The sequence below is a fragment of the Vipera ursinii genome (assembly GCF_947247035.1).
Source record: "Vipera ursinii genome assembly, chromosome: 1".
Taxonomy (NCBI): domain Eukaryota; kingdom Metazoa; phylum Chordata; class Lepidosauria; order Squamata; family Viperidae; genus Vipera; species Vipera ursinii.
Genome location: NC_139512.1, coordinates 690,826 through 716,764, shown reverse-complemented (window position 1 = coordinate 716,764; position 25,939 = coordinate 690,826). Strand labels below are relative to the sequence as shown.

General features: G+C 44.8%; 1 protein-coding gene across 3 annotated transcripts in view; it reads left to right on the top strand.

The window, feature by feature from the left end:
• Positions 1 to 25,939, top strand: part of MAST3 (microtubule associated serine/threonine kinase 3) — a 73,243-nt gene that overhangs the window by 27,995 nt on the left and 19,309 nt on the right. For all 3 annotated transcript variants that reach the window (XR_014492899.1, XM_083366080.1, XM_083366081.1), the window contains exons 4-22: positions 2,607 to 2,679; positions 4,804 to 4,824; positions 6,610 to 6,688; positions 7,540 to 7,700; positions 9,417 to 9,492; positions 10,045 to 10,254; positions 10,349 to 10,450; positions 12,678 to 12,810; positions 13,511 to 13,581; positions 14,994 to 15,079; positions 15,793 to 16,001; positions 17,269 to 17,407; positions 17,858 to 17,990; positions 20,271 to 20,436; positions 21,877 to 21,978; positions 22,469 to 22,591; positions 23,100 to 23,209; positions 24,648 to 24,802; positions 25,558 to 25,793. Coding sequence is in view for 2 of the 3 variants with exons in the window: in XM_083366080.1 (XP_083222206.1) it covers positions 2,607 to 2,679; positions 4,804 to 4,824; positions 6,610 to 6,688; positions 7,540 to 7,700; positions 9,417 to 9,492; positions 10,045 to 10,254; positions 10,349 to 10,450; positions 12,678 to 12,810; positions 13,511 to 13,581; positions 14,994 to 15,079; positions 15,793 to 16,001; positions 17,269 to 17,407; positions 17,858 to 17,990; positions 20,271 to 20,436; positions 21,877 to 21,978; positions 22,469 to 22,591; positions 23,100 to 23,209; positions 24,648 to 24,802; positions 25,558 to 25,793 (2,385 nt within the window). In the remaining variant the exon portion in view is untranslated. The remainder of the gene's footprint in view (positions 1 to 2,606; positions 2,680 to 4,803; positions 4,825 to 6,609; positions 6,689 to 7,539; positions 7,701 to 9,416; positions 9,493 to 10,044; positions 10,255 to 10,348; positions 10,451 to 12,677; positions 12,811 to 13,510; positions 13,582 to 14,993; positions 15,080 to 15,792; positions 16,002 to 17,268; positions 17,408 to 17,857; positions 17,991 to 20,270; positions 20,437 to 21,876; positions 21,979 to 22,468; positions 22,592 to 23,099; positions 23,210 to 24,647; positions 24,803 to 25,557; positions 25,794 to 25,939) is intronic.

The window sequence follows — 25,939 nt, the reverse complement described above, 5'->3', positions numbered from 1 at the left end:
TTAAAAAGCCTTGATCTAGTACAGCCAAGAAGAAGGGCCTTCTCCATAGTGGCTCTGTCCCTGTGGAACATCATCCTGGCAGAAATGAAATTGGCCCCCACTTTGACACTCTTTTGAAAGACTTGGAAGACATGGTTTTGCCAGCGGGTCTGGATATCTCAGGATGATATGGAGCCCCCTGAGTAGTTGATTTGTTTGTTGTCACCAGGGGGTTAGAGGTTTAATGGGTTCTGTACTGGGGTTTTATTTCTATAAGCCACCTGGAGTCACCATGAGTGGGTTGGGCTGACATAAATGTTCTTAATTAATGGATTTTCAATGTGATGCTTGATTCTTCTGCTTCATTCTGAATGATGGATGTTTTATTGAGTGAGAAAATTAATATATGTGTGTATCCAGTAGGATCAGAGACTAACCACTTTTTTGTTCATTTACTTACTAGCAGTTTTATGCCACTCCTCCCAATGTATCATTAAGAATAGAATAGAATAGAATAGAATAGAATAGAATAGAATAGAATAGAATAGAATAGAATAGAATAGAATAGAATAGAATTCCAGAATCAGAATAGAGCTGGAAGGGACCTTGGAGGTCTTCTAGTCCAGCCCTGCTCAAACAGGAGAACTTATACTATCTCAGACAAGTGACTGTAGCCTCTTTTTAAAAACCTCCAGTGATTGAGTGCCCATGATTTCTGGTTCATTGTCCTCACTGTTAGGAAGTTTCTCCTTAATTCCAGGTTGCTTCTCTCTTTGATCAGTTTCCAACCATTGTTTCTTGTCCTACTCTCTGGTGCTTTGGAGAATAATTTGACTCCTCTTGTTTGTGGCAGCCCCTCAAATATTGGAATACTGCTATCATGTCACCCATTTCTACTTTTCTTTAGACTAGCCAAACCAAAGTCCTGCAGCCGTTCTTCATATGTTTTAGTCTCCAGGCCTTTGATCATTTTAGTTGCTCTTCTCTGAACTTTTTCCAAAGTCTCAACATCTTTGTTGTAGTATGGTGACCAAAATTGGCTGCAGTATTCCAAGTGTGGTCTTACTGGGGTTTTACAAAGCGGTACTAATACTTTACATTATCTTGATTCTATGCCTCTGTTTATACAACCCAGGATTGTATTAGCTTTTTGGCTGTTGTTGCACATTGCTGCTCCATAGTAAAGAGATCGTCCACTAGGACTCCAAGGTCCCTCTCACAGTTACTGTTTTTGAGCCAGGTCTCGCCTAATCTGTACTCATAGTGGCATATATAGAAAAAGAACCTGAGAAGATTAATATAGCAAAAGAATATTTAATAATATAATAGCACTGAGCAACATAGGTAGATACCAACATCTAACATCCCCCACATGCTCTTTCCTAGAGCCATGTTTTTACTTTTTTTGTGGACACTCATTAAAGAGTCTCCATAACAAAGTGTTCTTTATCAAGAATGTTCTCCTACACCAGGGCAAGCTGTTCCACAATAGAGGTGGCCACGGTGAGAAGACCCAAGACAGGCTCCCTGTAGATGGAAATCTCATGGAATGGAAACTTCACATGAGTCTAAGATCTACCTCAGTGGTGGCGAACCTATGGCACATGTGCCAGAGGCAGCACTCAGAGCCCTCTTTGTGGGCACGTGTGCCATGCCCCGGAGATGGCAGCTGTCCCTCTTCAACCAGCCATCCGAGGTCCCATGTGGCCAGATGCATCCTGGCACGGCTGGTTTCCCTCCCCCCGTCCCATCCTCCTGGCCTCGCATGCTATCCTTTTCCCAGGCACAACCCACTGCATCACCTCCTCAGCTGTCGGCCAGCTGTCCAGCTCAGAGGTGGCTTGTCTGAACTGCTAGCAGTGGGCAACGGAGCCCCAGAGTGCACCGGTTGAGGAGCCGGCAGGCTGTAGCAGCTGACAGACACCGTCGACCCCCATACGCTCGCTGGCGTCTGTGTGCGGGGACCGATGGTGTCAGGCAGCAGCTGCCCCTGCCTTGCCTTGCCCCGCGACAGTGGCACCCCCGCCCTGCCTCGCCTCGCCTCACCCCGCAGGACGAGCCTCCTGCCCACTGCCCCTCCTGCCAGAGACCTCCTGGATCTCCCCCAAATCTGCGCGGCCCCCACAGGCATCCCTCCCCATGAGCAACATCAAAGTCACCACACCCACCTTGGCCACACCCACCCAGTCTGCCATGACCACCATAGCCACGCCCACCCAGTGGGCCACGCCCACCCAGTGGGCCACGCCTACCCGGCACCCAGCAATAAATAAGTGGCTTTTGGGTTGCAGTTTGGGCACTCGGTCTCTAAAAGATTCACCATCACTGATCTACCTGATTGGCATATTCACATTGGGAGTAGGCAGTCTCAGAGTTAATCAGGCCTTGATCTATGTAGGAGTTTCGAATGGAAACCAGCACTTGAACTGCTTAAGGAAGCTGACTGGTAGTCAGTGCATTTCCTAGAATAGAAGATTTTGATTTTAAAGCACCCATTCCTACCCAAGTTTAAGGTTTTGGGTGCTGTTCAAGATCTCTTGGTTTCTTCAAAAGATTCTTTTGAATCTTTTAACGAAAGTCCTTTTTTTTGTCCTCCCTCTCTTCAATCCCCTCCTCTCTCTCCGCAGCCAGTAGCAGTCCAGCTGATAGTCCTCGCAACTTCTCCACTGGTGCCTCTGCCAGCTTTCCATTTGCTCGCAGGTAAGAGGCCACAGTTCTTAGGTGACCCCATCTGGTGGTTCACCTTGGCTGAGCTTGTGAAAAGAATCGAGAGAATCTGCTGTAAGGGAGCACAGAAGCTGCTTGGGACCAGGGAAGGAGAAGGATGGAAGGAAGTGTAATCTAGGCTGAAAGAAGATTTCAAGGTTTGGCAGTGGGGTGGGGGTGGGGGAGAAATCAGTAGAGATTCTACCAATAAAACAAATTTAGGTCCTCACAAATTGGAAAAGTTGAGTCATTTTACTTACTCCTGATTTTTATGTTGTTGTTGTTGTTGTTATTATTATATAAAAGCCTTAGAAATCTCCATTTTTGCCTAGAAGTGGAAATTTGTATTTCCCCCCTTCTTTTTCCATTGTGGAATTCAAGGCAGCTCTTTCTGCAGGATAATCTCCTCTCCAGTTTTAGACCCACTTTTGCTAAGCGTCAGCAAGTTTTTCTTCCTTCAAGCCATATAATGTATTTCAAGAAAAAAGTGTATTTTGAAAATGGTTCCCAGGTAATAAAGAAGACCTGTCGTTTTCTGTTTTGTTTTTTTAAAAAAAATAATCAAAGCAAAACGTAATAGCAAAATGAATAAAGAAGCCCAGAGAGAGAAAAACTGGCAGCTCTTTCTGGTTTGTCAACCACGGGTCTTCTTCCTTGCCAAGCAGCTTTACTGTGTGAGTTTTCAGAGGAAAAGACTTATGACAGGCTTTGCCTTGGATCATGCATCCCAAAATAAAAGTACGATATAGGACAGGGGTAGGCAACCTTGGCTCTTTTACGACTCGTGGACTTCAACTCCCAGAATTCCTGAGCCAGCTTGCCTACCCCTGATATAGCAGAAGAGCAGACAGACCTTGTGGGAGGAGTTAAGTGTGCCATCAGCTTAGTGTCTGTGCATTCCCGTAAACGCTGTAAGTCCAACCCCTCCTGAATTCTGTTGACCCTTATCTGGCACTCATTTAGTGTTGGTTGACCAGATTCTTGTATATAGGCTTGAATAAATCTATGCTGCGAGTCCCTTGGACTGCAAGGCGATCAAACCGGTCAGTCCTAGAGGAGATCAACCCTGACTGCTCTTTAGAAGGCCAGATCCTGAAGCTAAAACTCAAATACTTTGGCCACCTAATGAGAAGGAAAGACTCACTGGAGAAGAGCCTAATGCTGGGAAAGATTGAGGGCAATAGAAGAAGGGGACGACAGAGAATGAGGTGGCTGGATGGAGTCACTGAAGCAGTAGGCGTGAGCTTAAATGGACTCCAGAAGATGGTAGAGGACAGGAAGGCCTGGAGGAACGTTGTCCATGGGGTCGCGATGGGTCGGACACGACTTCGCAGCTAACAACAACAACAAAATCTATGCTGCAACCTTACGAATGGTCCAGATTGCACCTGACATATCACTAATCATGTACAGAGTACATTTGTGTGTACAATTCAATAAATGCAATCAGAATAGAGCGGGAAAGGACCTTGAAGGTCTTCTAGTCCAGTCCCCTGCTCAAGCAGGAGTCCCTATATCATTTCAGACAAGTGGCTGTCCAGTCTCTTCTAGGAGTTATCATAGTTGACTTCTACATAGTAACGCCATTAATGCTCTTTTTCAGCCTCCTTTCTAACTTCTGTTGGGATTTTTATTCCTTCTCAAGTTCATTTCTGAGCTGACAATAAAAAAAAAACCAGACAGTTGTATGAATTAAATTAGTATTTATTTTTCACCCAAGAGCAATGATAGCCAGCTCTTAGGTCTTTCATTCTTTTGCTCGCCAATTTTTACATTAGAAAAAAAACCCAACAAATTAGGTAAAGTATAACTATTTCTAATTTCAGGTTAGGAGCAGTGGTGGGATTCAGCCGGTTCGCATCACTTCGGCAGAACCGGTAGCTAATTTTTTGTTGCCCAGGCTCAGAATGGGCTTCCGGAAGTGGCATCCACAAAGAGGACCAGTTGTTTATATATTTGAATCCCAGCACTGGTTAGGAGGGTTAGAAAAATGCCTCCAGGCCTGGGGAAGGTATATTTCTGTGATTCCTAATTGTATATCCTCCCCCACCCTTTTCTTTCCCTGTTTCTTTTTGCTTTTCTACTTCTCCTGTTTCATCAATGATGCCTCGGAAAAAGCCATGTTCCTCGAACTGACAGGTAATCTTAGCAATGGGAAGAAATCATGTAGGATTTTTAAATCTATTGAGTTGTTCTATTTTGTTAGGGGCTATGCTGAATACTTTCTTATACAGTTGATAATGAAAAATAAAAGATGGCCACTACTTTTTTTTGTTGGGGAAAAACTTCACCCTGAATCATGATCCATAAGAAAAGCATCACCCAGGCCTTTCAGAACGGACAGTCTGTCTCTCGGCTAATCGCCTTGATTTTGGGGGGGGGGGAGAAAAGATGGTGTGTATATTTAAATACAATCCATTGCCCCAGGTTAAAAGAAGGAACAATTTTTCAGGTTTGGGGTTTGCAGATTATAGAACTTTGGCTGCTGGGTCAGAGGTAAATAAAATGAAACTTCATTGATTTCCCTAATTGCTGAGCAAAATAAAGCTTTAATTTTGATTCTCTGGATTGCAATATGTTGCTCCTGTTGGGGGTTCTGTTCAGAATAGGCATTTTGCAGTTATCAAAAAAAAAAGAATCCTTCAGAACTGGACATTGCTGATTGAAACCCTGGAAAGAATTAAGATCGGTTGAAGGAGAGAACCTCCTTGCATAGTCACTAACAAAATAGAACCTCACAATTCTCTAACCCTGGCAACCATCTTTAGTTCCCTTAGGAAGTCTGCCAGGTATGTAAGACCAAACAGCCTGAAATATGCTGGAAGACCTGTTCTCTTGTTTTTATAAATCTTTTAAAGAAGCTACCGAGAAAGCAAGACAGGGAACTGGAGGGCAAGGAGTGGTGGTGGTGCTTCTAGAAGATGGTTCCTCTTATTCCAGCATTGTTACATTGGCAGTTTGGGGAGAAGATGAGAGCTTGTAGTTAGAAATACCTCATTCACATAAAGAGTTGGGGTTTGGAAAAGTCATCCCCCAAAAAAATCTATGCTCGGTCTGGAATATACAGTGTATTTTGACCAAGTTTGAAAGAGAGAAGGATGGGGAAATAAAGGGGCTTTGATGTGTATAGGAGAAAAGTCCCTTCCTTCCCCCAGTGTTATAGATCAGCCGTCCACAACCTTTTTGGCACCAGGGGCCAATTTCAATGGAGACAATTTTTCAACAGACGGAGGTGGGGAGGAGTAGAGTGCAACATAGATCCCTCACCTGCGCAGTTTACAGTAGGGTTCACATTCCTATGAGAATCTGATGCCTGCTGATCTGAGGTGGAGCCGAGGCAGTGATGCTAGCGCTGGAGAGCGGATAATAATAGTAATAGTAATAGTAATAATAATACAGCGACCTGGCCATCGAAACTGCATGATTATGAGTGAAACGTGTAACAGTGATGCCCATTGTCATCGGGGCACTGGGAACTGTGTCCAAAAACTTTGCAAAATACTTCAAGAAATTGCAGCTTCCTGCAATAACTCCAGCAAATCTACAAAAAAAAACTGTGCTACTCATAACATCTTACATTTTAAGGAGATACCTGGTTGATACCTAGGATGCTGGCAGCAACCCATGTCAACCATTAGTGCCAGTCAATTGGAGCGTTCAGTTGACTGAGGTTCATGTTTAATGATTATGATGATGATGATGATGAAGCTCTGCTTGCTCGCCCACCACTCACCTCCAGCTGTACAGCTCAGTTCCTAACAGACACGGACCGATACCAGTCCATAGCCCAGGTGTTGAGGACCTCTGTTGTAGATGATATTTGAGCAGTCATGTTAGTCTTTCCCAGTTGTTTTCATCAGTTTGATAGTGCTGTCCTCTTTTCTTCAAGACTTGATGTCATAATATTTACCTCTGTTTTTGCAGGGCTGATGGGCGAAGGTGGTCCCTGGCGTCACTTCCCTCATCCGGCTATGGGACCAACACCCCGAGCTCTACTGTTTCAGTAAGTATCATGGAGTAAATCTGGCATTTTATTATATGCAGATTCTGTGCTAAAGTGAGTCAGATTCTTATTTTCTAGTCTAGGAAATCTAAGAATATATAGGAAGCCCAATCTAAGAATATATAGGAAGCCCATGACTGAGAAATGGTGAGCTACATGAAGTCCATTAAGACAGACCCTTGTTTGGAGACGGGGTGAATGGCACCTAGCAATAACCTGTTTTCCATCTTATTTTCCTGGAAATATTCATTTCATACCTACTTTCCTTAACCAGGTTTGCTAGAATTTTTTTAGATTGGTGCTGTTGAATTGTGCTTATTTCTGGTTTCGCTAGCTGTCTCAAGTATTTAGCTAGAAATGTACCAACTTATCATCATCAAAGTCTGGCTAAACATGTCATTCCAAGGAAAACTTGGTTCTACTGCTTGGTCACTGTTGGGAAATTTAATAGGAACTCAGTCTTGTAATTCAACCTCTCAATGGCTTTTTAAAGAAACACTGACAGGCTAAGAGGATATTGAGAGAGGCTTAGAAGTTGCTTGCAGAAGTGCTGTTGCTTGAGATAAAGAGGCCCCATAAAAACCAAGGCTTAGACATATGTAAACTCTACAGTTGCCAGAGTTGACATAGCCAGAGCTTAACCTCCTATGAAAGGAAGTGGTTTTTTTTCATTTTATTTCTTAAATACCGCGTTTCCCCCTCCCTCAGTTTTTCCAGCTGTCTGTTTACTCTGAGGCAACTGGTTCCTCTGCAGATATTAAAATATTCCATGATGGTGCGTCAGAACAAGGGTTACTCACTTTCTTTCTCACGCTGGTCTCTCCTCTTTTTCTCCTCCTCCTCCTCTCCAGTCATCGTCTTCCTCCTCACAGGAGCGTCTCCACCAACTGCCCTACCAACCTACGCCTGATGAACTGCACTTCCTTTCAAAGCATTTCCGCAGCACTGAAAGCGTTCCAGGAGAAGACGGGCGCCACTCGCCATATTTTCGTCCTCGGTCCCGCAGCTTGAGGTATTATTGGCTTTGGATGTGCGTCTCTTCTTTAGATGGTTCACAATGAAACCTCTAATGAAAGTAGGACAAGGCTGTACAGGTGGTCCTCACTTAACGTCTGGTCACTTAGCAACTGTTCAAAGTTACCATGGACGGGTACGAAAAGGTACTTATGACTTGATTCCAGAGTTCCAGTGGCAGCACATGCACACGCCCTCCCGTGATCGCATATCCGCATTTGCCAACCAGCTGATCTTTACTGCTGGCTGCAGCATTCCATAGTTATGTGACATGATTTATGATGGTTTTTACAGCAAAAAATGCCAATAGGGATGCATTGATTCTCTTAACAATCGTGGATGCATTGATTCTCTTAACAATCGTTTGCTTAACAGCTGGCCCTCTCGCTTTACGACCACTGTGTTCATTTTACAACTGCAGCAAAAATGGTAATAAAATCAGACCATGGATGCCTCATGTTAAGACCATCATAACTTACAACAGAAATTCTGGGCTTTGTTGGGGATGTAATTCGAGGACTATCTGTATTAAGCGGATTGCACAGGAAGGAATTTATGCAGGAGTACATGTCCATTCTTAGCAAACTTCTTAAATGTTCACTCATTTAGCCCCTTACAAGGCATCCATTTTGCACCTTAACTCTAATCCTGAATTTTTAAAAAAGGTGAACCTGTCTTGAAGTGCACTTTTTTCCTCTCCTGCTCCAGTGTAACAGAAGGAAAACAATCCCTTCTTCATCACTGGCTTCGTCAGAGTTTTTTTAAAAAATTTGAGACACTGTCTGTTAGGCTTCCTCACCTAGACTCAGCAATAATCACTGATTGGGCAATTCATGATATAACTTGACTCTCCACTTGACTTGGCTGAAAACTCTCAGACAGGGCTGCACTAGATTAGAATCTCTTAAACAAGAATACAGGAAAGCCTTACGTAGAGTGGGCGGCCCACTGCTAGTGCAAAAATGGAGAAGGCACAGTCTCTGGTGTTTAAACTGGAGGCTGTCTTCCTCTCAAAATAAGAGATAGGTGGAAACTGCTGTCCAAAGAGAGTGGGGGCAAGCATTTGTGCCTAGATTTCAATATAGATACAGCTTGCATTTGATACCCAGTAGCTGCCGAAATTCTTATGTAATGTCATAGTGTTTTGGTAGCCTTGAAGCCGAGTAGTACTATTATACGATGGGCATCTCTGCCCTGACCACCACTGGTTCTCACCTTGCCTGCTTTGTTTTACCAGAGATTGAACCAGGGATGTTTCTCAAATTTCGCTTGTGCTTCTTACAATCTACAACAGTTCTTTAATTAGCAGCAACTCTGCTGTTTGAACAACTATAAATCACATCCATTTGGAAGAATCGTCCTTGAGATTCCATTTTAGATCGTGGCTCGGCCAGATTCCAGTGCTGAGCCATTGGGGTGCATTTTAGGGAAGGAGGAAAAAAAATCACGTAACACTGTTTTCTCTTCCTCCTGATTTCAATGGTTTAAGAAACGCTTAAGCTAGTCACTACGTAAAGATTCTCTGACTTATTAGCTAGTTTATTGTCAGTCTGCAGCCCTGACACATTCAGAAGGATAAGAACCATGGCTAAAGCAAGCAATCTTGGGGAAATGTGAGATCTTGAGAATTACTAAAGCTCTCTTCTACTTCCTGATTCTTGCCTTGCTTGAGTTCTTAGGATATGTCCTCAGCAGTTGCCTCTCCTTTTCACAGCCCTGGGCGGACAACTGGAACCTTTGACAATGAGGTGGTAATGATGAATCATGTATACAAGGAGAGATTCCCGAAGGTAAGACTCTGTTAAGAACTGAGCATTAGAATTAATGAACCATAGACTCACAGGGTTAGTTTTGTCTAATCTGTAAACCTTGCGAAAATCTAGATCCAGCACTTGTGGCTCCACAACCTATGGCGCTGAAAGGAAATAAATTATATTTAGTTAAATTTTTAAAAAAGCATCGGCTACAAAAGCCACAGTACTGTGCTTCTATGGCTTTCATCGCTTTTCCTGTGTTGGAGTTTTGCAGAAAGGTGAAATGAAAAGCGTCCAAACGAAAGACATTTCACCGTTTCGGTGCCTCCGGCGACACATTCCAGAAGAAATCGCTGGGCGCTCCATTCCCTTCTCTTGCAGCTCATGTTTATTTTTAAAGGTAGCTTGCATGAATGTTGGAAGGATGCAGTGAAAATAAAAAGATGGAGCAGAGATTTAACCATGAGCCTTTTAGTTCTCCTGAGACGGGGTCATCTTAACACTGAAAATCCTATGTGGAGCCCAGCTGAAGCTTCTGGATCGCACAGTCGCTCTCTGCTTTCCTCCCTCTTTTCCCTCCTTTCAAAGGCTACTGCCCAGATGGAAGAGCGCCTGGCAGAGACAATTGCTGCTTTCTCGCCCAGTCGCATTCTGCCTTTGGCTGACGGTGTACTGGGGTTCATCCACCACCAGATCATTGAACTGGCCCGTGACTGTCTCAACAAGTCCCAAGGGGCTCTCATTACCTCCCGCTATTTCATTGAACTGCAGGAGAAGCTGGAGAAAATGCTAAGAGATGTGAGTATCTCTTTTGTTTCCCCCACTGACCCAGACTTCTCTAGGGAGCCTTTCTCAATAACCCTCATGAGTTCTTCATCACGCTCTCTGCCAGGCTCAGGAGCGCTCGGAGAGTGAGGAGCTGCACTTCATTGAACAGCTGGTCCGCAAGTTACTGATCATCATTTCCCGGCCAGCTCGGCTGCTGGAGTGCTTGGTAAGGATGGAGCTGACTTATCTGCTATGCTCAGACAATAAGCTAGCTGGAAAGGGACAAAGGGTTACAGGATTGTCGTCATAATCTGGAGCAAGAACAATTCTTGAGAGATATTTTTTTCTTCTGAAGCTCTCATGTAGCTCCCCAAGCTCTGTGTGGAACAGTAGATGTGGCTGCCTGAGTGGCTTGAGCTGTAAAGCAAGTGGTAAGGCCTAGCCCAGGGGTAGGCAACCTCGGCTCTTGTATGACTCATGGACTTCAACTCCCAGAATTCCTGAGCCAGCCAAGCTGGCTCAGGAATTCTGGGAGTTGAAGTCCATGAGTCATACAAGAGCCGAGGTTGCCTACCCCTGGGCTAGCCCTAGAGTGAATGTGAACTGAAGCTTCCCCTTGGTCCTTGTGGATCAGACTGAAGATCTGTGTAATCGATCGTTTTACAATGGCCAGCCAGATCCCACTAGAACGGGTCTCCAAACTTGTTAACTTTAAGACTTGTGGATTTTAACTTTCAGAATTCCTCAGCCAGCCGTGCTTGCTGGGGAATTCTGGGAGCTCAAGTCCACAAGTCTTAAAGTTGCCAAGTTTGCAAACACCTAGCCTGGAAGGTTACAAGTCTTCTCTTACTGCAAACATGATTTGTTACTCTGAAGCTGGAAAATCCATGTAGACTTCATGGCGACTTGATAGATCTATTCCAGAGTTTGAGAATGCAGCCCCCCCTCTGCTGCCAGCATGTCCCTTAAACAATTCCTGGAGCCTGAGCTAAAATTAAACATGCCTGGTTCCAGCCATTTTTCTAAAATTTAAATTTTGAGCAGCCTTTTGAATTAACATACTCTGGCTAACTATCCTTAAAAACAGTGCTAAATTTACAGTAGATGCATTATCTTAGTTTGATCCAGCCTGCACTTTTAACTTTTTTTTTTTTTAGTAAAAAAGATGAAAAGTATACACTGAGATGGAGAGGCTCTCGCTGGCTATTAACAATAATAGCTAACGAAGCCCTCATGTCTACTTTTGGGATGCTTTTTGCTGCTGGCAATGTTTGCAAGACAATGTGTGCAAGATGGATCCTTAGTGAGAATTCATTGGGGCCAGTACATAATTACAAACAGGCTGAAATATGGGAAAGGAAGCTTTCTTGGAACTGAAAATACCTCCGTTTTTCGTGATGGCACCAGGAGACGATAGCTGGAGTTTTCCAGATGGCTCAGAGTTGAGATGAGTGATGGTTGTAGGCAGGGTTTATGCAGCAGAGAGAGGGAAACTTTAATCTTTGGTATTTATAGATAAGCTTTTGTCTTCTGATTTCTGAGCCAAGGAAGCTGTTGCTTCCTGTACTGTGGCGTTGTTCCTGCTTGGCTCTGCATCCCAGAACTGAGTGCAAGAGAAAAAAAAATAATTTGGTCTTCTCAGAGTGCACAACATTATTACACTTACTAGATTATTATTACTAGATTTCACAATTTATTGGGTTTCATGAACAGGAACCACCCTGGGTTGTTACCAGTGCTTTTTTTGTAAAAGAAAAAGGTGCCGGAACTCACACATGTCATACAACCCGCCTTGCCTACCCTACAGGGTTCCATCCAAAAAAGGTGCCAGAACTCCGTTCTGAGCATTCTATGAGAAAAAAAGCCCTGGTTGTTACACTAACAGCTCCTAAATGTGAGAGGTCCAGGCAGAGAAGAAGAACTCTGGTGATTTGTTTTAGGCCCACTCATTTCCATAGTGTTTGGATTGTTGTAGAGCAGGAGTGTCAAACTCAATTTCATTGAGGGCCGCATCAGCATTGCGGTTGCCCTCAGGGGGCCGGATGGGTATGGCCAGGGTGGGCGTGGCCTACTGGGTGGGCGTGGCTAGAGTGCATATGACCTACTGGGTGGGCGTGGCCAGCTCTACATCGTTCGCATCAAGGGTGCCTATGGGGGCCTGGGCAGGAGTGGGACAGATCTGAGGGTCTTTGGCAGAAGGAGGGTCTCTGGGCCAGGGCCAAGGCAGTGGGGGCCGTTCCCTCACTGTTTCCAGGATGGCTTCGCGGGCCACATGAAACCACTTCATGGGCCGGATCCGGCCCCCGGGCCTTGTGTTTGACATGTCTGTTGTAGAGGAAGACTTTTGTTTAATTTCATTCATTTTTAATACTTTAAGTTGCTAAACCTTATTGTGAAAAAGCTCATTTTTTTTTGGATTTTTCCCCATTTCCTCTCCCTTTTCCGGCTTCCAGGAGTTTGACCCGGAGGAATTTTATCACCTCCTGGAGGCTGCCGAAGGTCATGCAAAAGTGGGACAAGGCATCAAAACAGACATTCCACGTTACATTATCAGTCAGCTGGGACTCGCCAAAGATCCTCTGGAGGGTAAGGGGAAAAAAGAGGTTTTCTAGTTTGAATAGGGCTATGCAGAATTTATATGTAAATCACTTAAAATTAGTTTTGGAGCACAGCAGTATGTAAAAATTGGATTAAATAAATAGCACAGCAGTATCTGCTTTGCATGCATCACTTGGACTTTGCTGCAGGCATCGTCTCTCATTTGATCTAACTACTATTAGACCAACAATCAAGCAGTAAACAATGCCCCTTTCAAGGATCTATCATCTCAGACAAACAGTCCATGTAAACAATAGCCTAGTCCAGGGGTAGGCAACCTCGGCTCTTTTATGACTCGTGGAGCTTGGCTGGCTCAGGAATTCTGGGAGTTGAAGTCCACGAGTCATAAAAGAGCCGAGGTTGCCTACCCCTGGCCTAGTCAAAGAACCACTAAGAACACTCCCACTTGTATATAAACTGAGACCAAACACTGCTCCCTTCTACCACTGATGATGTTACCTAGTTTGGTAATGAAATGTCTGCGAGAAAATAGCCAACCTCAGAGAGCACCAAGGATCCCACAGTTGATTTAAGTCACAGATAACGGAAAGAATTCTGCCAATCAGAGAAGGGAAGATTGTTGTGGCCATCAAAAAGAAGAGCACAAAAGCAGGGAAGGCAGATGAGGAAACAGATCAAGTGTCCTATTTGTCATTGTTTTCAGTTGTGCTTCTCTTTCCCCCCCCAGAAATTGTGCAGTTTGATCAAGTTGACTGCCCTTCCCCAGCAGGCCCAGAGCAGCAAGATGAACCTTCTGAGGTAAAGCGATATTCTCCTTCCTTTTCTAGTCTGTGGCAAGGCATATCTCTGAAGCTGTATGTTTCTCAATCTGGGTAGTTTTAAGATGTGTAGACAGCAGCTCCAGGAATTCCCCAGCAACCTGACTGGGGAATCCTGGGAGTTAAAAAGTTCCCAAGGTTGAAAAACACTATTCTAGACCTTGGCTCTTTTATGACTCGTGGACTTCAACTCCCAGAATCCCTCAGGCAGCATAGCTGGCTCAGGAATTCTGGGAGTTGAAGTCCACGAGTCATAAAAGAGCCAAGGTTGCCTACCCCTGTTCTAGACTGAAATTTGTAAAGGGCCATATGTATTCAAGATTAATATTTTATTTCATTTATTGTTAATTTACTATTTTTTCTCATTAAAAAAATGCTTAACATTAAGGACTCGCATTGTCACAAGCAAACTTCATCTCTTGTTGGCAAAACAGACATAGAAGCAATCTACCCAAGAAAGTGGATTACTAGTTGGCCCCTTTACCTAGTTGTATAATTACCTGGTTGAGTAATGAACAATCTGTAAGAAAATCACCAAGCTCAGAGAACACCAAGGTCTCCACCCTGAACTACACAAATTATCTTCCAGAGTGGCTTCTACTTCATTCTATCATGTGGGTGGGGGAAAAGAGCACAGGAGTTTGAACTTTGATTTCAGTATAAATAGGGCTGGTATTTGATGTGTATTAGTCACTGGAATTCTTTCGTGGCACTTCTTCAGCTTTCCTACAATAAAACTACTTATCATTTGGGTATCCAGTTCAACTTGCCAGGTGAAGCCGGGCATCAATTTCCAAAATATTCTCCACTATTTAAAATAGTTCAGTAATCATTCACACTGAAATATTAATAGTAAGGTCTTCTTTGAGATCATTCTGCCTCTATCAGGCACAGAAAATCAGGACCATTCATAAGGTTACAGCATAGAAAATTTATTCAAATCTATAACCAAGAACCTCGTCAACTAAGATTCAATGCTGAATTGGAGCCAGATAAGGGTCAGCGGGATTCAGAAGAGAGTTGGATTTGGAGCACTTGTGGGAATGCAAGGACTCTAAACTAATGACGCATTTAACTCTGCCCCCCCCCCCACTTCTGTCTGCTCTTCTCCTACATCCTCCTAGGGCTGGTGGGGAGCTGGGTTTGACCCCAGACTTTTTCTAATCCCCCCCATGAGATAGGTTTTTGAGCTCTTTGATATTTTTAGGCTCCCCAATTAACTCTTGTTCTTCCATCATACTGGGATAGATGAGGAGTTTTCCCCCTATATTTTTGTGTGCTACTTATTTCAGAAAAGCAAACAACAATTCTTGTTAATAAGTCAACAGATGTCATTCTTTCTATAGACTGCAAGTAACATATATTCCCCTTCTCTTTCCTTGTCTCTTGCAGAACCAGTCTTCCACCCACATTCCTCGGAAGAAGCCTTGTGAAAGTGATTTTGAAACTATCAAGTTGATCAGCAATGGGGCTTATGGGTGAGTAGGCTCAGCAAGTAATGGTTTCCCCTTTTGCTATGAGACCAAAACTCATATTGTGCAAAAAGCAAAATGACGAAGAACTGTACTAGTGAGAAGGTTAGGTCACTTTCCTCTTTGCTAAAAGGGTATCTAGTGCAAAAAAAATTTGTAAAGCTAGTCCTCAACTTATAGCCACAACTGGAACCAGAATTTCCATTGCTAAGCAAGGCAGTTGTTAAGTGAGTCATCACATCTGACTTTACAACCTTTTTGCCATTGTGGCTAAACAAATCACTGCGGTTGTTAAGTGAATCACATAGCCGTTAAATGAAACCATCTTCTCCATTCACTTTGCCTGTTGGAAGACAACTGGGAAGGTCACAATTGGCTATCACATACTCCCGGGATGCTGCAACTGTCGTAAATACATGCCAGTTGCCAAGCACACAAATTTTAATAATGTGACTGTAGGGAGGCTACAATGGTTGCTAAGGATGAGGACCGTTTGTAAGCCATGTTTTTCAATGCTGTTGTAATTTCAAATGGTGGCCAAATGAACGGTTGTAAGGTGAGGACTACCTGTACTTGAATTAATTCTGAGTCCTCGTTATGGCTAGGGAGAACTGGAGTAATCACTATCTTGTCAGCCTCGTCTACCTCAAGGAGTTGCCAAGAGGGCTAAACAATGGGTGGAAAACATCGGCTGCCCAATAGTTCTCATGTTCCTTCAGGGCTGTGTATCTGGTGCGGCACAAGGAGACTCGCCAACGGTTTGCCATCAAAAAGATTAACAAGCAGAACCTGGTGTTGCGGAACCAGATCCAGCAAGTCTTTGTGGAACGCGACATCCTGACCTTTGCAGAGAACCCTTTTGTGGTCAGCATGTTCTGCTCCTTTGAAACCAGGTGTCACCTCTGCATGGTCATGGAGTACGTGGAAGGTGAGTTTGCAGAAGGACGTGTCTTGATTTGCATGGGTGGAAATGGAGCAACCTGGCAACAAAGACTTCCAGGTCATTGAAAGAGCAGCTGCTCTTGCATGGAAGAAATTCTGGGTCTGTCTAGCATCGTTAGTCAAGGGATCATGGGTGGCAAAACTTGGAAGAGGCTTTTTTCCAGTTGGTGGAGGTGGACCTGGGGTAGATATATCAGTGGTTTGACTTGGTATTGAGCAGTTTCTGATAACCTTTGCTTCAAAGAGAAAGAACTTCATCCTGGCAAAATCTGGCTTTGGCTTGAATTTAATATCCATTTCCAGAAGAGCAGGGAGCATTCCACAGTTCTGCGGTTTCATACTGTATGTGCTAAATTCCTAAAAGGCTACAGAGTTTGGAATCCCGAGATTGGCGAACTTTGAAAAGCAACATTTATCTCCCTATCAAACAGCTGCCAAAGGAAGTCTGCAAAAATATGTTGTACGATGCCTGCCAAAGTCTCAAAAGCATCACTGGTCTTTTAGACTTTGCGTTGGATCTTCTCATGGTTGGGAAACAGGATTTTGAAGTGCTTGACATTTTCGTCCCCCTTCCCCAAGCCCTTCTCAGTTTGCCTAAAATCTGCTTCTCGATCTTAAAGTTTTCCTAGTGGTCCCTGCCAAAGAAACCTTAGTCAGAGGCTTTAAAAACCTCCTTTTGGAAAATTAAATAAAAGAATGAGGTATTGCCAAATATGCTTATTTGGCACGATGTGAAGTGGTTTTGGCTTTTCTAAATTGGGGGAAGGAGGGTGAAAGATTTTTCTCTTTGATTTCTTCAGGATACTTTTAAAAAGCATATGCAAAATGTTTTCCATTTTAAATTTTTAAAAAAGCAGTGGAATCTTTTTAAGAACATTAAAGGATCGCTGTCCTGGACAATAAATAGCAATGCCACTAAAACAAGCATTTTGGTGAAGAGATTAAAAAAACAACATAAAAGACAAAATTAAAGAAAATCTGCTTACTCGATGCCTAAAAGACAGTTAGTCAGCCTGGCAAGTTGAAAATAAGTTTAGATCAGGGATGCCTAAGCTTGGCAACCTTAAGATTTGCTGACTTCAGCTCCCAGAATCCCATGCTGGCTGGGGAATTCTGGGAGTTGAAGTCCACAGGTCTTAAAGTTGCCGAGGTTGGACAACCCTGGTTTAGATATCAAATAATCAAAGCTGGGCTTGTCAAATGTCCCTGGGGTTTTACATGTAATGGACTCTCTGACATTGCCTCTCCTTTAGGTGGGGACTGTGCCACACTGCTGAAGAACATGGGACCTTTGCCTGTGGACATGGCCCGGATGTATTTTGCTGAGACAGTCCTTGCCCTTGAGTACCTTCACAATTACGGCATTGTTCACCGGGATCTCAAACCAGACAAGTGAGGGTGGGGTACAAGCTAGATTGTGAAACGGCAGGGAGGTGGGTGGGATGCATTTATTTCAAAAATTCTTGTTAGGGAGTCGTCTTCTAATACGTTTGCTATAGCCTAGCATGCTGACTGGTTGTGTGGGTTGTCTGAGCAGTAACACCTATCCATTTGGGACAACTAAATTCACTTACATTGTATCATACTTTTAGAATTAGAAGCCAGTGTCCCCAATGGATAAAAAAGATTGCTAATTTATTTATATAATTTATACAGCTGCCCATTATAAGTGAGTGATTCTGGGCAGTATACAACAAAAAGTTTACATGTTTTGAACTATTTGGTTGATTGCTTTCATGGTTCAAACTCACTCCTCCCTCTCTCTCTCTCTCTCTCTCTCTCTCTCTCTCTCTCTCTCTCTCTCTCTCTCTCTCTTTCTTTCTTTCTTTCTTTCTTTCTCAGCTTGCTCATCACATCTATGGGCCACATCAAGCTGACTGACTTTGGCCTGTCCAAGATTGGCTTGATGAACATGACCACAAATCTCTATGAGGGCCACATTGAGAAGGACACACGAGAGTTTGTAGATAAACAGGTAAATAAATAAATAAACCTTTATTGTCAAAGTACAACATGTGTACATTGAGATTAGCTGAGCCTCCCCCCGTGCTCTCTCCCCCCAACACACAGTGACAACAAACCATCCATCCTGCCACACCATGTGAACCAACTACACCACACACCAGCCTCTCAAGTCAATTCTGCATAAGTTCACAGAGATTCTATCCCATTTAAAAGCCTAACAGCCCACGGATAAAAGCTATTTTTCAGCCTGTTGGTACAGCTGGCTATACTCCTATATCTCCTACCGGATGGTAGGAGAGTAAAGAGATACCGTGCAGGGTGTGAGTCATCCCTGAGAATCTTCCTCACTCTTCCAAGGCAACGAGCCCTGGCAATGTCGTCCAGTGGTGTCAGGGGACAGCCCACAATGTCTTGTGCTGTGCTCACTACCCTCTGTAATACTTTCCTGTCCGCGGCTGTCAGACCGGCATACCAAACCACAATACCATACGAGAGGACGCTCTCTATAGTAGACCGGTAAAAGACGGTTATTAGCCATTGTTCTACCCTGTTCTTCTGCAAGACCCTAAGAAAGTGAAGCCTCTGTTGGGCCTTTCTAGCCACCTGGGTTGTGTTAACTTTCCAGGTCAGATCTTCACAGAGGTAGAGACTCAGAAATTTAAAGGAGGAAACTCTCTCCACACAGTCCTCCCCGATGTAAAGTGGGGCAGGTTCTTCCTTTTTTCTCCGGAAGTCTAACACCATCTCTTTCATCTTGCCAATGTTTAGGTGCAAGTTGTTGTTACTACACCATATGGATAGTTTTTGTACCTCCACCCTATATGCTGTCTCATCCCCACCTGTAATAAGACCCACCACAGTTGTATCTTCTGCAAACTTGATTATCGCAGTGGATGGGTCAGATGATACACAAACATAAGTTTATAAAGAGTACAGGTAGGGGCTAAGCACACAGCCCTGTGGGGTACCGGTGTAAAGCTTCAGGGGGGTAGACAAAGCATACCCGACCCTCACTGTTTCTAACCGATCCCTAAGAAAGTCTTGAATCCAATCGCAGATGGCGGGGGAGAGTCAGTCAGCTTCTCGATGAGAATGCTCGGCAAAATGGTGTTGAAAGCCAAGCTGTAGTCAACAAAAAGCATCCTGACATAACTTCCAGGTCTCTCGAGATGAGTCGCGATCTGAAGACGTTTTTGTTTGTACAAGCCGGCCTAGCCTGATGGGGGATTGGTGGGGTTTTTTATTCTTGTATTCTTATTATTGTATCTTTGGGGTTTTATAATTGTAACATATCAATTGTTTTAAAATCGGGCAATTATTTAATTTCCTTTTAATATTTGTAACTTTGCATTTTATTCTTGCCCTGTGAACCGCCCTGAGTCCTCAGGGAGAAGGGCGGTATAGAAATATTATTAAATAAAATAAAAATAAATAAAGTTGCTACAGAGCATAAAGCAGTAGCTATGGCATCGTCTGTCGACCTATTTCCCCTGTAGGCAAATTGATGTTTATCAAAGTCCAGTGGGAGGCATGTCCTAAGATGTTGGAGAACCAATCTTTCGAAGCATTTCATGACTACAGACGTTAATGCAATAGGTCTGTAGTCATTCAGGCACTCAACTGCAGTTTTCTTGGGGACTGGGACAATGGTAGCTGCCTTCAAGCATGATGGTACACATGCCGTTTGCAAGGAGATGTTAAAAATCCTTGTCAGGACCCCTGCTAATTGATTGGCATAATTCCTGACCACTATCCCCAGCATCCCATCTGGGCCTGCGGCTTTGCTGGGATTCACAGCCTTCAATACAGCTCTCACTTGGTGTTCACATGGTGAGTGGCTGAGAGTCAGAAGGCCGGCCAGCAAAGGCTACGGGGTCTGGTCTTTTAACCTCGTAGCAGGCGAAGAAGATATTCAGCTCCTCAGCCAACGAGGCATCGGTGTTTGCCATGCTCCTCATGCTGCCCTTATAGTTGGTTAAGTGCTGCAGTCCCTGCCATACTTGACTCGGATCGTTATTCACTAAGTGGTTCTCCACCTTTTGTTTGTATGATGTTTATGGCAAGGAGCATATACAGTATGTCTTCTAATGAAAACTACTAGATTGTTTTGCTGGGTACAAAGGCAAGCGCCTCCTAACATCAGAAGCCACGAGCCCATCTGAAGGAGTCCTCACTCTCTTGATTTTGCCCGTTCTGGATTTAAAGGGGAGACAGTGATCCCATCCATCCCTAAGAAGAAACCTCCTTGTTCACAAAAACAGGCCGAATGCTCTTTTCTATCTCTTTGCAGGTCTGTGGTACTCCTGAGTATATTGCTCCAGAAGTGATCCTGATCCAAGGCTATGGCAAGCCAGTGGACTGGTGGGCCATGGGTATAATACTCTACGAATTCCTAGTCGGCTGCGTCCCATTCTTCGGTGACACCCCAGAGGAACTCTTTGGGCAAGTGATAAGTGGTAGGTTTGCTTTTCCTTTAATGAAGGGAGATGAATTGCAGGGCTAGAGAAATCCAGCGATGAAGCAGTAAGGGCCCCATTTGTTGCAGAAGTCAAGCCAGTGCCAGTCCCAGAGGCCTGGCTGAACAAAAGAACCTTTGAGAAATCCACTAGATAAACTCAGTGAACTGGGCAAGACACAAGTGACCTTCATTCAGCATGACTGAGGGGGAGGAGGAGTTTGTCTTCCCACTTCATAGGGCTCTTTCCTTAGGGCTGAGTTGAAGTGTTCTCTGCTTGTCCTTGAATGGAAAGAATATTATGCCAGTGTAAAATTTGCCACTTTGCTGACCCCCCCCCCACGCACACACCCTTTCTGGCCGCCTTCTGACACAGTGCTGAATAGCAATGTCCTGGTAAGGCACCTTCAGAATATGTGAAGATTCTGAGCCTCACCATCCGTGTGAAGATTCCCATCAGTCACAGTAGCGATGAGGGAATAGGGGAGAGGCTGATAACAGCTTCTTTGCCATTTCCATGATAAAAGATGAAGCCCTGGGAGTTGAGAAGAGTGATGAAGGAGTTGTCTTTCCCTCACAAACAGGATTTCCCCAAACATACCAAGAGCTTGATAAAGCAGGAAGTCAGAATCCTGGTGTTCTTACCCAACCATACAAATAGCATCCCTGTATCAATTTTTCAAAAGGGACGCAGTGGCTCAGTGGGTTAGGACGCTGAGCTTGTCAATCAGAGGGTCGGCGGTTTGGCGGGTCGAATCCCGAGTGCCGCGTAACAGAGTGAGCGCCTGTTACTCGTCCCAGCTTCTGCCAACCTAGCAGTTCGAAAACACGTAAAAATGCAAGTAGAAAAATAGGGACCACTCCGGTGGGAAGGTAACAGCCTATCTACATGTGGCCGGCATGACTAGACGCCAAAGGCGCATGGAACGCTGTTACCTTCCCACCGTAGTAGTCCCTATTTTTCTACTTGCATTTTTATGTGCTTTCGAACTGCTAGGTTGGCAGAAGCTGGGATGAGTAACAGGCGCTCACTCTGCTACGTGGCACTCGGGATTCGACCTGCCAAACTGCCAACCTTCTGATCGACAAGCTCAGCGTCCTAACCCACTGAGCCACCATGTCCCTTCCAACCTTACATCTACCAAAAAAGAGCACACTCCCCATCACACCCCCAAGGCAAGCTAAATTCTGAGAACAGGAACATTAAGGACGGAAAGATTGTCCAAACAGGAGTTGATCTTTCTGCCACTGTGCAAGGAGGTTCCACTTGGGCCACGGGATAAAAACTTTTGAGACAGTTTCCTTCTTCTTCCTTGACTTTCTCCAATAGCTCTATCCCATTTCCTTGTCCCCTCCCAAGTTTTTGAAAAGTTTTGGAGTAGGGGAAAGTATGGCAGCAAGAAGCACCCTCCAAAACTGCTCTGGTTTTCCTTAATTTCAGATGAAATCATTTGGCCCGAGGGGGATGAAGCTCTTCCTGCTGATGCCCAAGATTTGATCACACAACTCCTGCGTCACTGCCCACTGGAGCGGCTGGGCACAGGTATCACAACAGCATCAGTGCAAGTAATCCTTGACAGATGGTCACTGACATAACGATGTGAGTCATTTAGCAACCACTTGAAGTTAGAACGCCGCTGGAAAAAACTAGTCCTCATACTTACAACCATTGCAGCATTCCCACAGTCAAAATTTTGGGCACTTTGCAACCTGCACGTAGTTATGTTGTTTGTAGCGTCCTGGGGTCATGTGATCCCCTTTTGCAACTTCTCTGGCTGTCTCTTGACAGGCAAAGTCAATGGAAGAAATCGGATTCGCTTAACAACCGCATGATTTACCTAACAATTACAGTGGTTCGCTTAGCATGACTCGCTTAACAGCCACCTTAGAAATTCTGGTCTAAGCTGTAGTTGCAAGTCAAGGACTACCTGGACGTGAAGCTATGGTGCAAGTTGAGATGTTGTGGCTACCCAGCCCCAGTGATCAGCTCTCAGTGGAGGGATTTTTTTCTTCTTTCCCATCTCAACCTCTAGGAGGCACTCATGAGGTGAAGCACCATCCCTTTTTCCACCATCTGGACTGGAATGGGCTGTTGCGGCAGAAAGCTGAGTTTATCCCCCAACTGGAGGCCGAAGATGACACCAGCTACTTTGACAGTAAGGCCTCCCGGATGAAGAGAGAAAGGATGGGGAGGGTTGTACTGGTTGGATGACAGAGTTGCAATCCTGAATCCCAGAAGGGCCCCTTAAAGGTATCCTGAAGGATTGGGATAGGGGCCTGCCCTTGGGACTATTTCACTGCTTATATCAGTCTTCTACAACTTGGTGCTCTCTAGATCAAGGGTCCTCAGCCTTGGCAACTTTAAGACTTGTGGACTTCAACTCCCAGAATTCCTCAGCCAGCTTTGCTGGGAGTTGAAGTCCACAAGTCTTAAAGTTGCCAAAGTTGGAGACCCCTGCTCTAGATTGATGTTTCCATTATTTCTAAACAGCATAACTAGAGACTGGCTGACTGGTTGGCTAGCTAGGGGATACTGGGTAGAGCCCCAATGTCCCTAGATACTGTGGATTTGAAGAAGGCCACCATACACCTATAGCAGTTCCTAAAGAGGCCAACGTTGGTAGAGATCTGAATTCTTTTTCCTCAATCTTGTCTTTCCTTCAGCTCGCTCAGAGCGCTATCGGCATTTGGGTTCTGACGATGAGAAAACCCAGGATGAGGAATCCTGTGCGGAGATTCGTCAGTTTTCTTCCTGCTCCCATCGTTTCAGCAAGGTTGGGAAGGGGCTTCTTTGGGGAGGTTTGCCAGAAAATCTCTGGCTACGTTGCTGGTGAATATGGGGATTACTTGAACTGCACAGAGAAGGAGGAAGTTGGGGTGATATTCTTGTTGATTGCAAAACTGTTTTTAAGCACTGAATAACAGAGTTGGATGGGACCTTGGAGGTCTTCCAATCCAACCGCCTGCTCAAGCAGGAAACCCTGTATCATTTCAGACAAATGATTGTCCAATCTCTTCTTTAAAACCTCAAGTATTGGAGCACCCACAACTTCTGGAGGCAGGTTGTTCCACTGATCAATTGTTCTGTCAGGAGGTTTCTCCTTAGTTCTAGGTTGCTTCTCCCCTTGATTTATTTATTTATTTATTTTAATCCCATTTATATCCCGCCCTTCTCCGAAGACTCAGGGCGGCTTACAATCTAAAGCACAATGTGCTTAGCAATAGCCTTCATTCTATGTATATACCTGCTTATTAAGCGGCATTATTACAAAGTCAGCTTATTGCCCCCAACAATCTGGGTCCTCATTTTACCTACCTCGGAAGGATGGAAGGCCGAGTCAACCTTGAGCCTGGTGGGATGCGAACCTGCAATAATTGCAGGCAGCTGGTGTTACTTGAGGAGGCATTAGCCCACTGCTCCACCAAGGCTCCACCAAGGATTAGTTTCCATCCGTTGCTTCTTGTCCTGCCTTCAGTTTCCTTGGAGAATAGGCTGACCCCTCTCTTCTTTGTGGCAGCCCCTGAAATATTGGAAGACTGCTATCATATCACCCCTAGTCGTTCTTTTCATTAAACGTGATATACACAATTCCTGCAAACATTCTTTGTATGTTTTAGCCTGTTCTGTACCAGCCTACTACCGGCCCTGCAGAAGAGGCAGGGACAACCCCTTTTACAAAACGGCAAGAGGCTGGAACTAAGCCTGCCAAATTTATTAACATAAAACAGAGCAAAGAGAGCAAACATGAACCATGAAACAGGAGCTATTCAAACGGTTGCCTTCAGCAAACCAGCCCTCCCACGCATTCCCCTTTTAAACAGTACAGGGCGTGGCTTCTCTCTGCCTCCTTCCGAGGTGCCCCATTGCCTTCCTCTGTTTACTCCTGATTGACTGCCTCCTGCGTCGGGCGTCCTTGAACAGGGCCAGCTGTGGGTCATCTTCATCCACGCTGTCAGGCTCACACAGCTTGGTCTGCGTCGTGACCAGATGGGAGGGGCCTGGCTGAGGGCTCTGCGGAGCCTCAATACTATCCTCAGCAAGGTCTCCAACACCCCCTTCCTCCTCCTCTGAATCGTCCGACCCAACTGCCGAACCCACAGGCTAACCCTGAATCACAACATAGCCTTCAGTCTCCAGTTGCTGGCTGTGTATCAAGAAGTATGTTCTGTATCCAACTGATTTTTCTTCCTCCTCTCTTTCCCACTTCCCAGGTTTACAGCAGTTGTGAATATCTGGCTAACTCCTCCACCCTCGGTTTCACATCTTCTGAGCAGGGACACGGGGAGGACAAAGAAGACAGGACTGAGAGGGGAGAACACAGCTCTGGAGATGAGGAGAAGAGCCGGCTAACTAAGACTGAGACCAGGTGAGCAGACAGGATTACATCTGGCCTTTTCAAAACGGAGTGGTGGAAGGACTTTGCACATCTTATGGAACTTTCTGAGTTTCTTTCATTTCCTTAAAATTCCAAAGGGCAAGCTCGGTTTTGGCACTAGAAGAGGCAAAGGGAGAAGTGTGTTCTGACCTTGTTACTCTGTTCATGGTTCATCTTGCATGAATGCTTTGTGCTGTAGCAGCTAGAATGCAGGACTGGGAAAAGACACATTCAAGTCTTCGAAGTTCACTGAATTATTTTGAATGAGTTACTATTTCATTCAGTTAGATAATATAAATTCGATTAATACATAAGAGCCTTGGTGGAGCAGTGGGCTAATGCCTCCTTAAGTAACACCAGCTGCCTGCAATTAGTGCAGGTTCGCATCCCACCAGGCTCAAGGTTGACTCAGCCTTCCATCCTTCCCAGGTAGGTAAAATGAGGACCCAGATTGTTGGGGGCAATTAAGCTGACTTTGTAATAATGCCGCTTGGGGTGTGTGTGAAAGCCCTAATAAGCAGGCATATACATAGAATGAAGGCTACTGCTAAGCTTGTAAGCCGCCCTGAGTCTTCGGAGAAGGGCGGGATATAAATGGAATTAAAATAAATAAAAATAAAAATAATAAACAAACTGGAAAAGAAAGAAGTGGACTCTCCTCCATGGAGGGGATATGTTTGTTCTTCAAAGAAGTCTTCCATTGTCCTCCCTGCAGATGTCCTCCATCTTTTTTCTGTCTCATGCAGGCTTCGTGCTTGGACCTCCTGTGGCTCCACCATCCATTCCTTCCGTCAAGAATTCAGCCGCAGTCCTGGCATCCTGAGCAGCACCTGCAGCCTGGAAGCGATGCCCAGGTTTGCCTTGTCCTCTGAGGATGAGAGCCCCTGCCAGGGGACAGCCAAAAAGGAGCGCCCCAAGTTTGTCGTTGGGGATTCTGAGATGGCAGCACCAAGGACACCCAGCAAGGGCTCAGCACTGGCAGGTGAGAGCAAGATATCTCTGGATACTATCCCGGGTGACGCCGACAGGGCAGCAGCATTTGCCAAGTTTAGTCCAATCTCCTGCATTTCATGACAGCCAATAAAGTCACAAGCAAGCCTGTCTTATGTATGTATGCATGTATATATG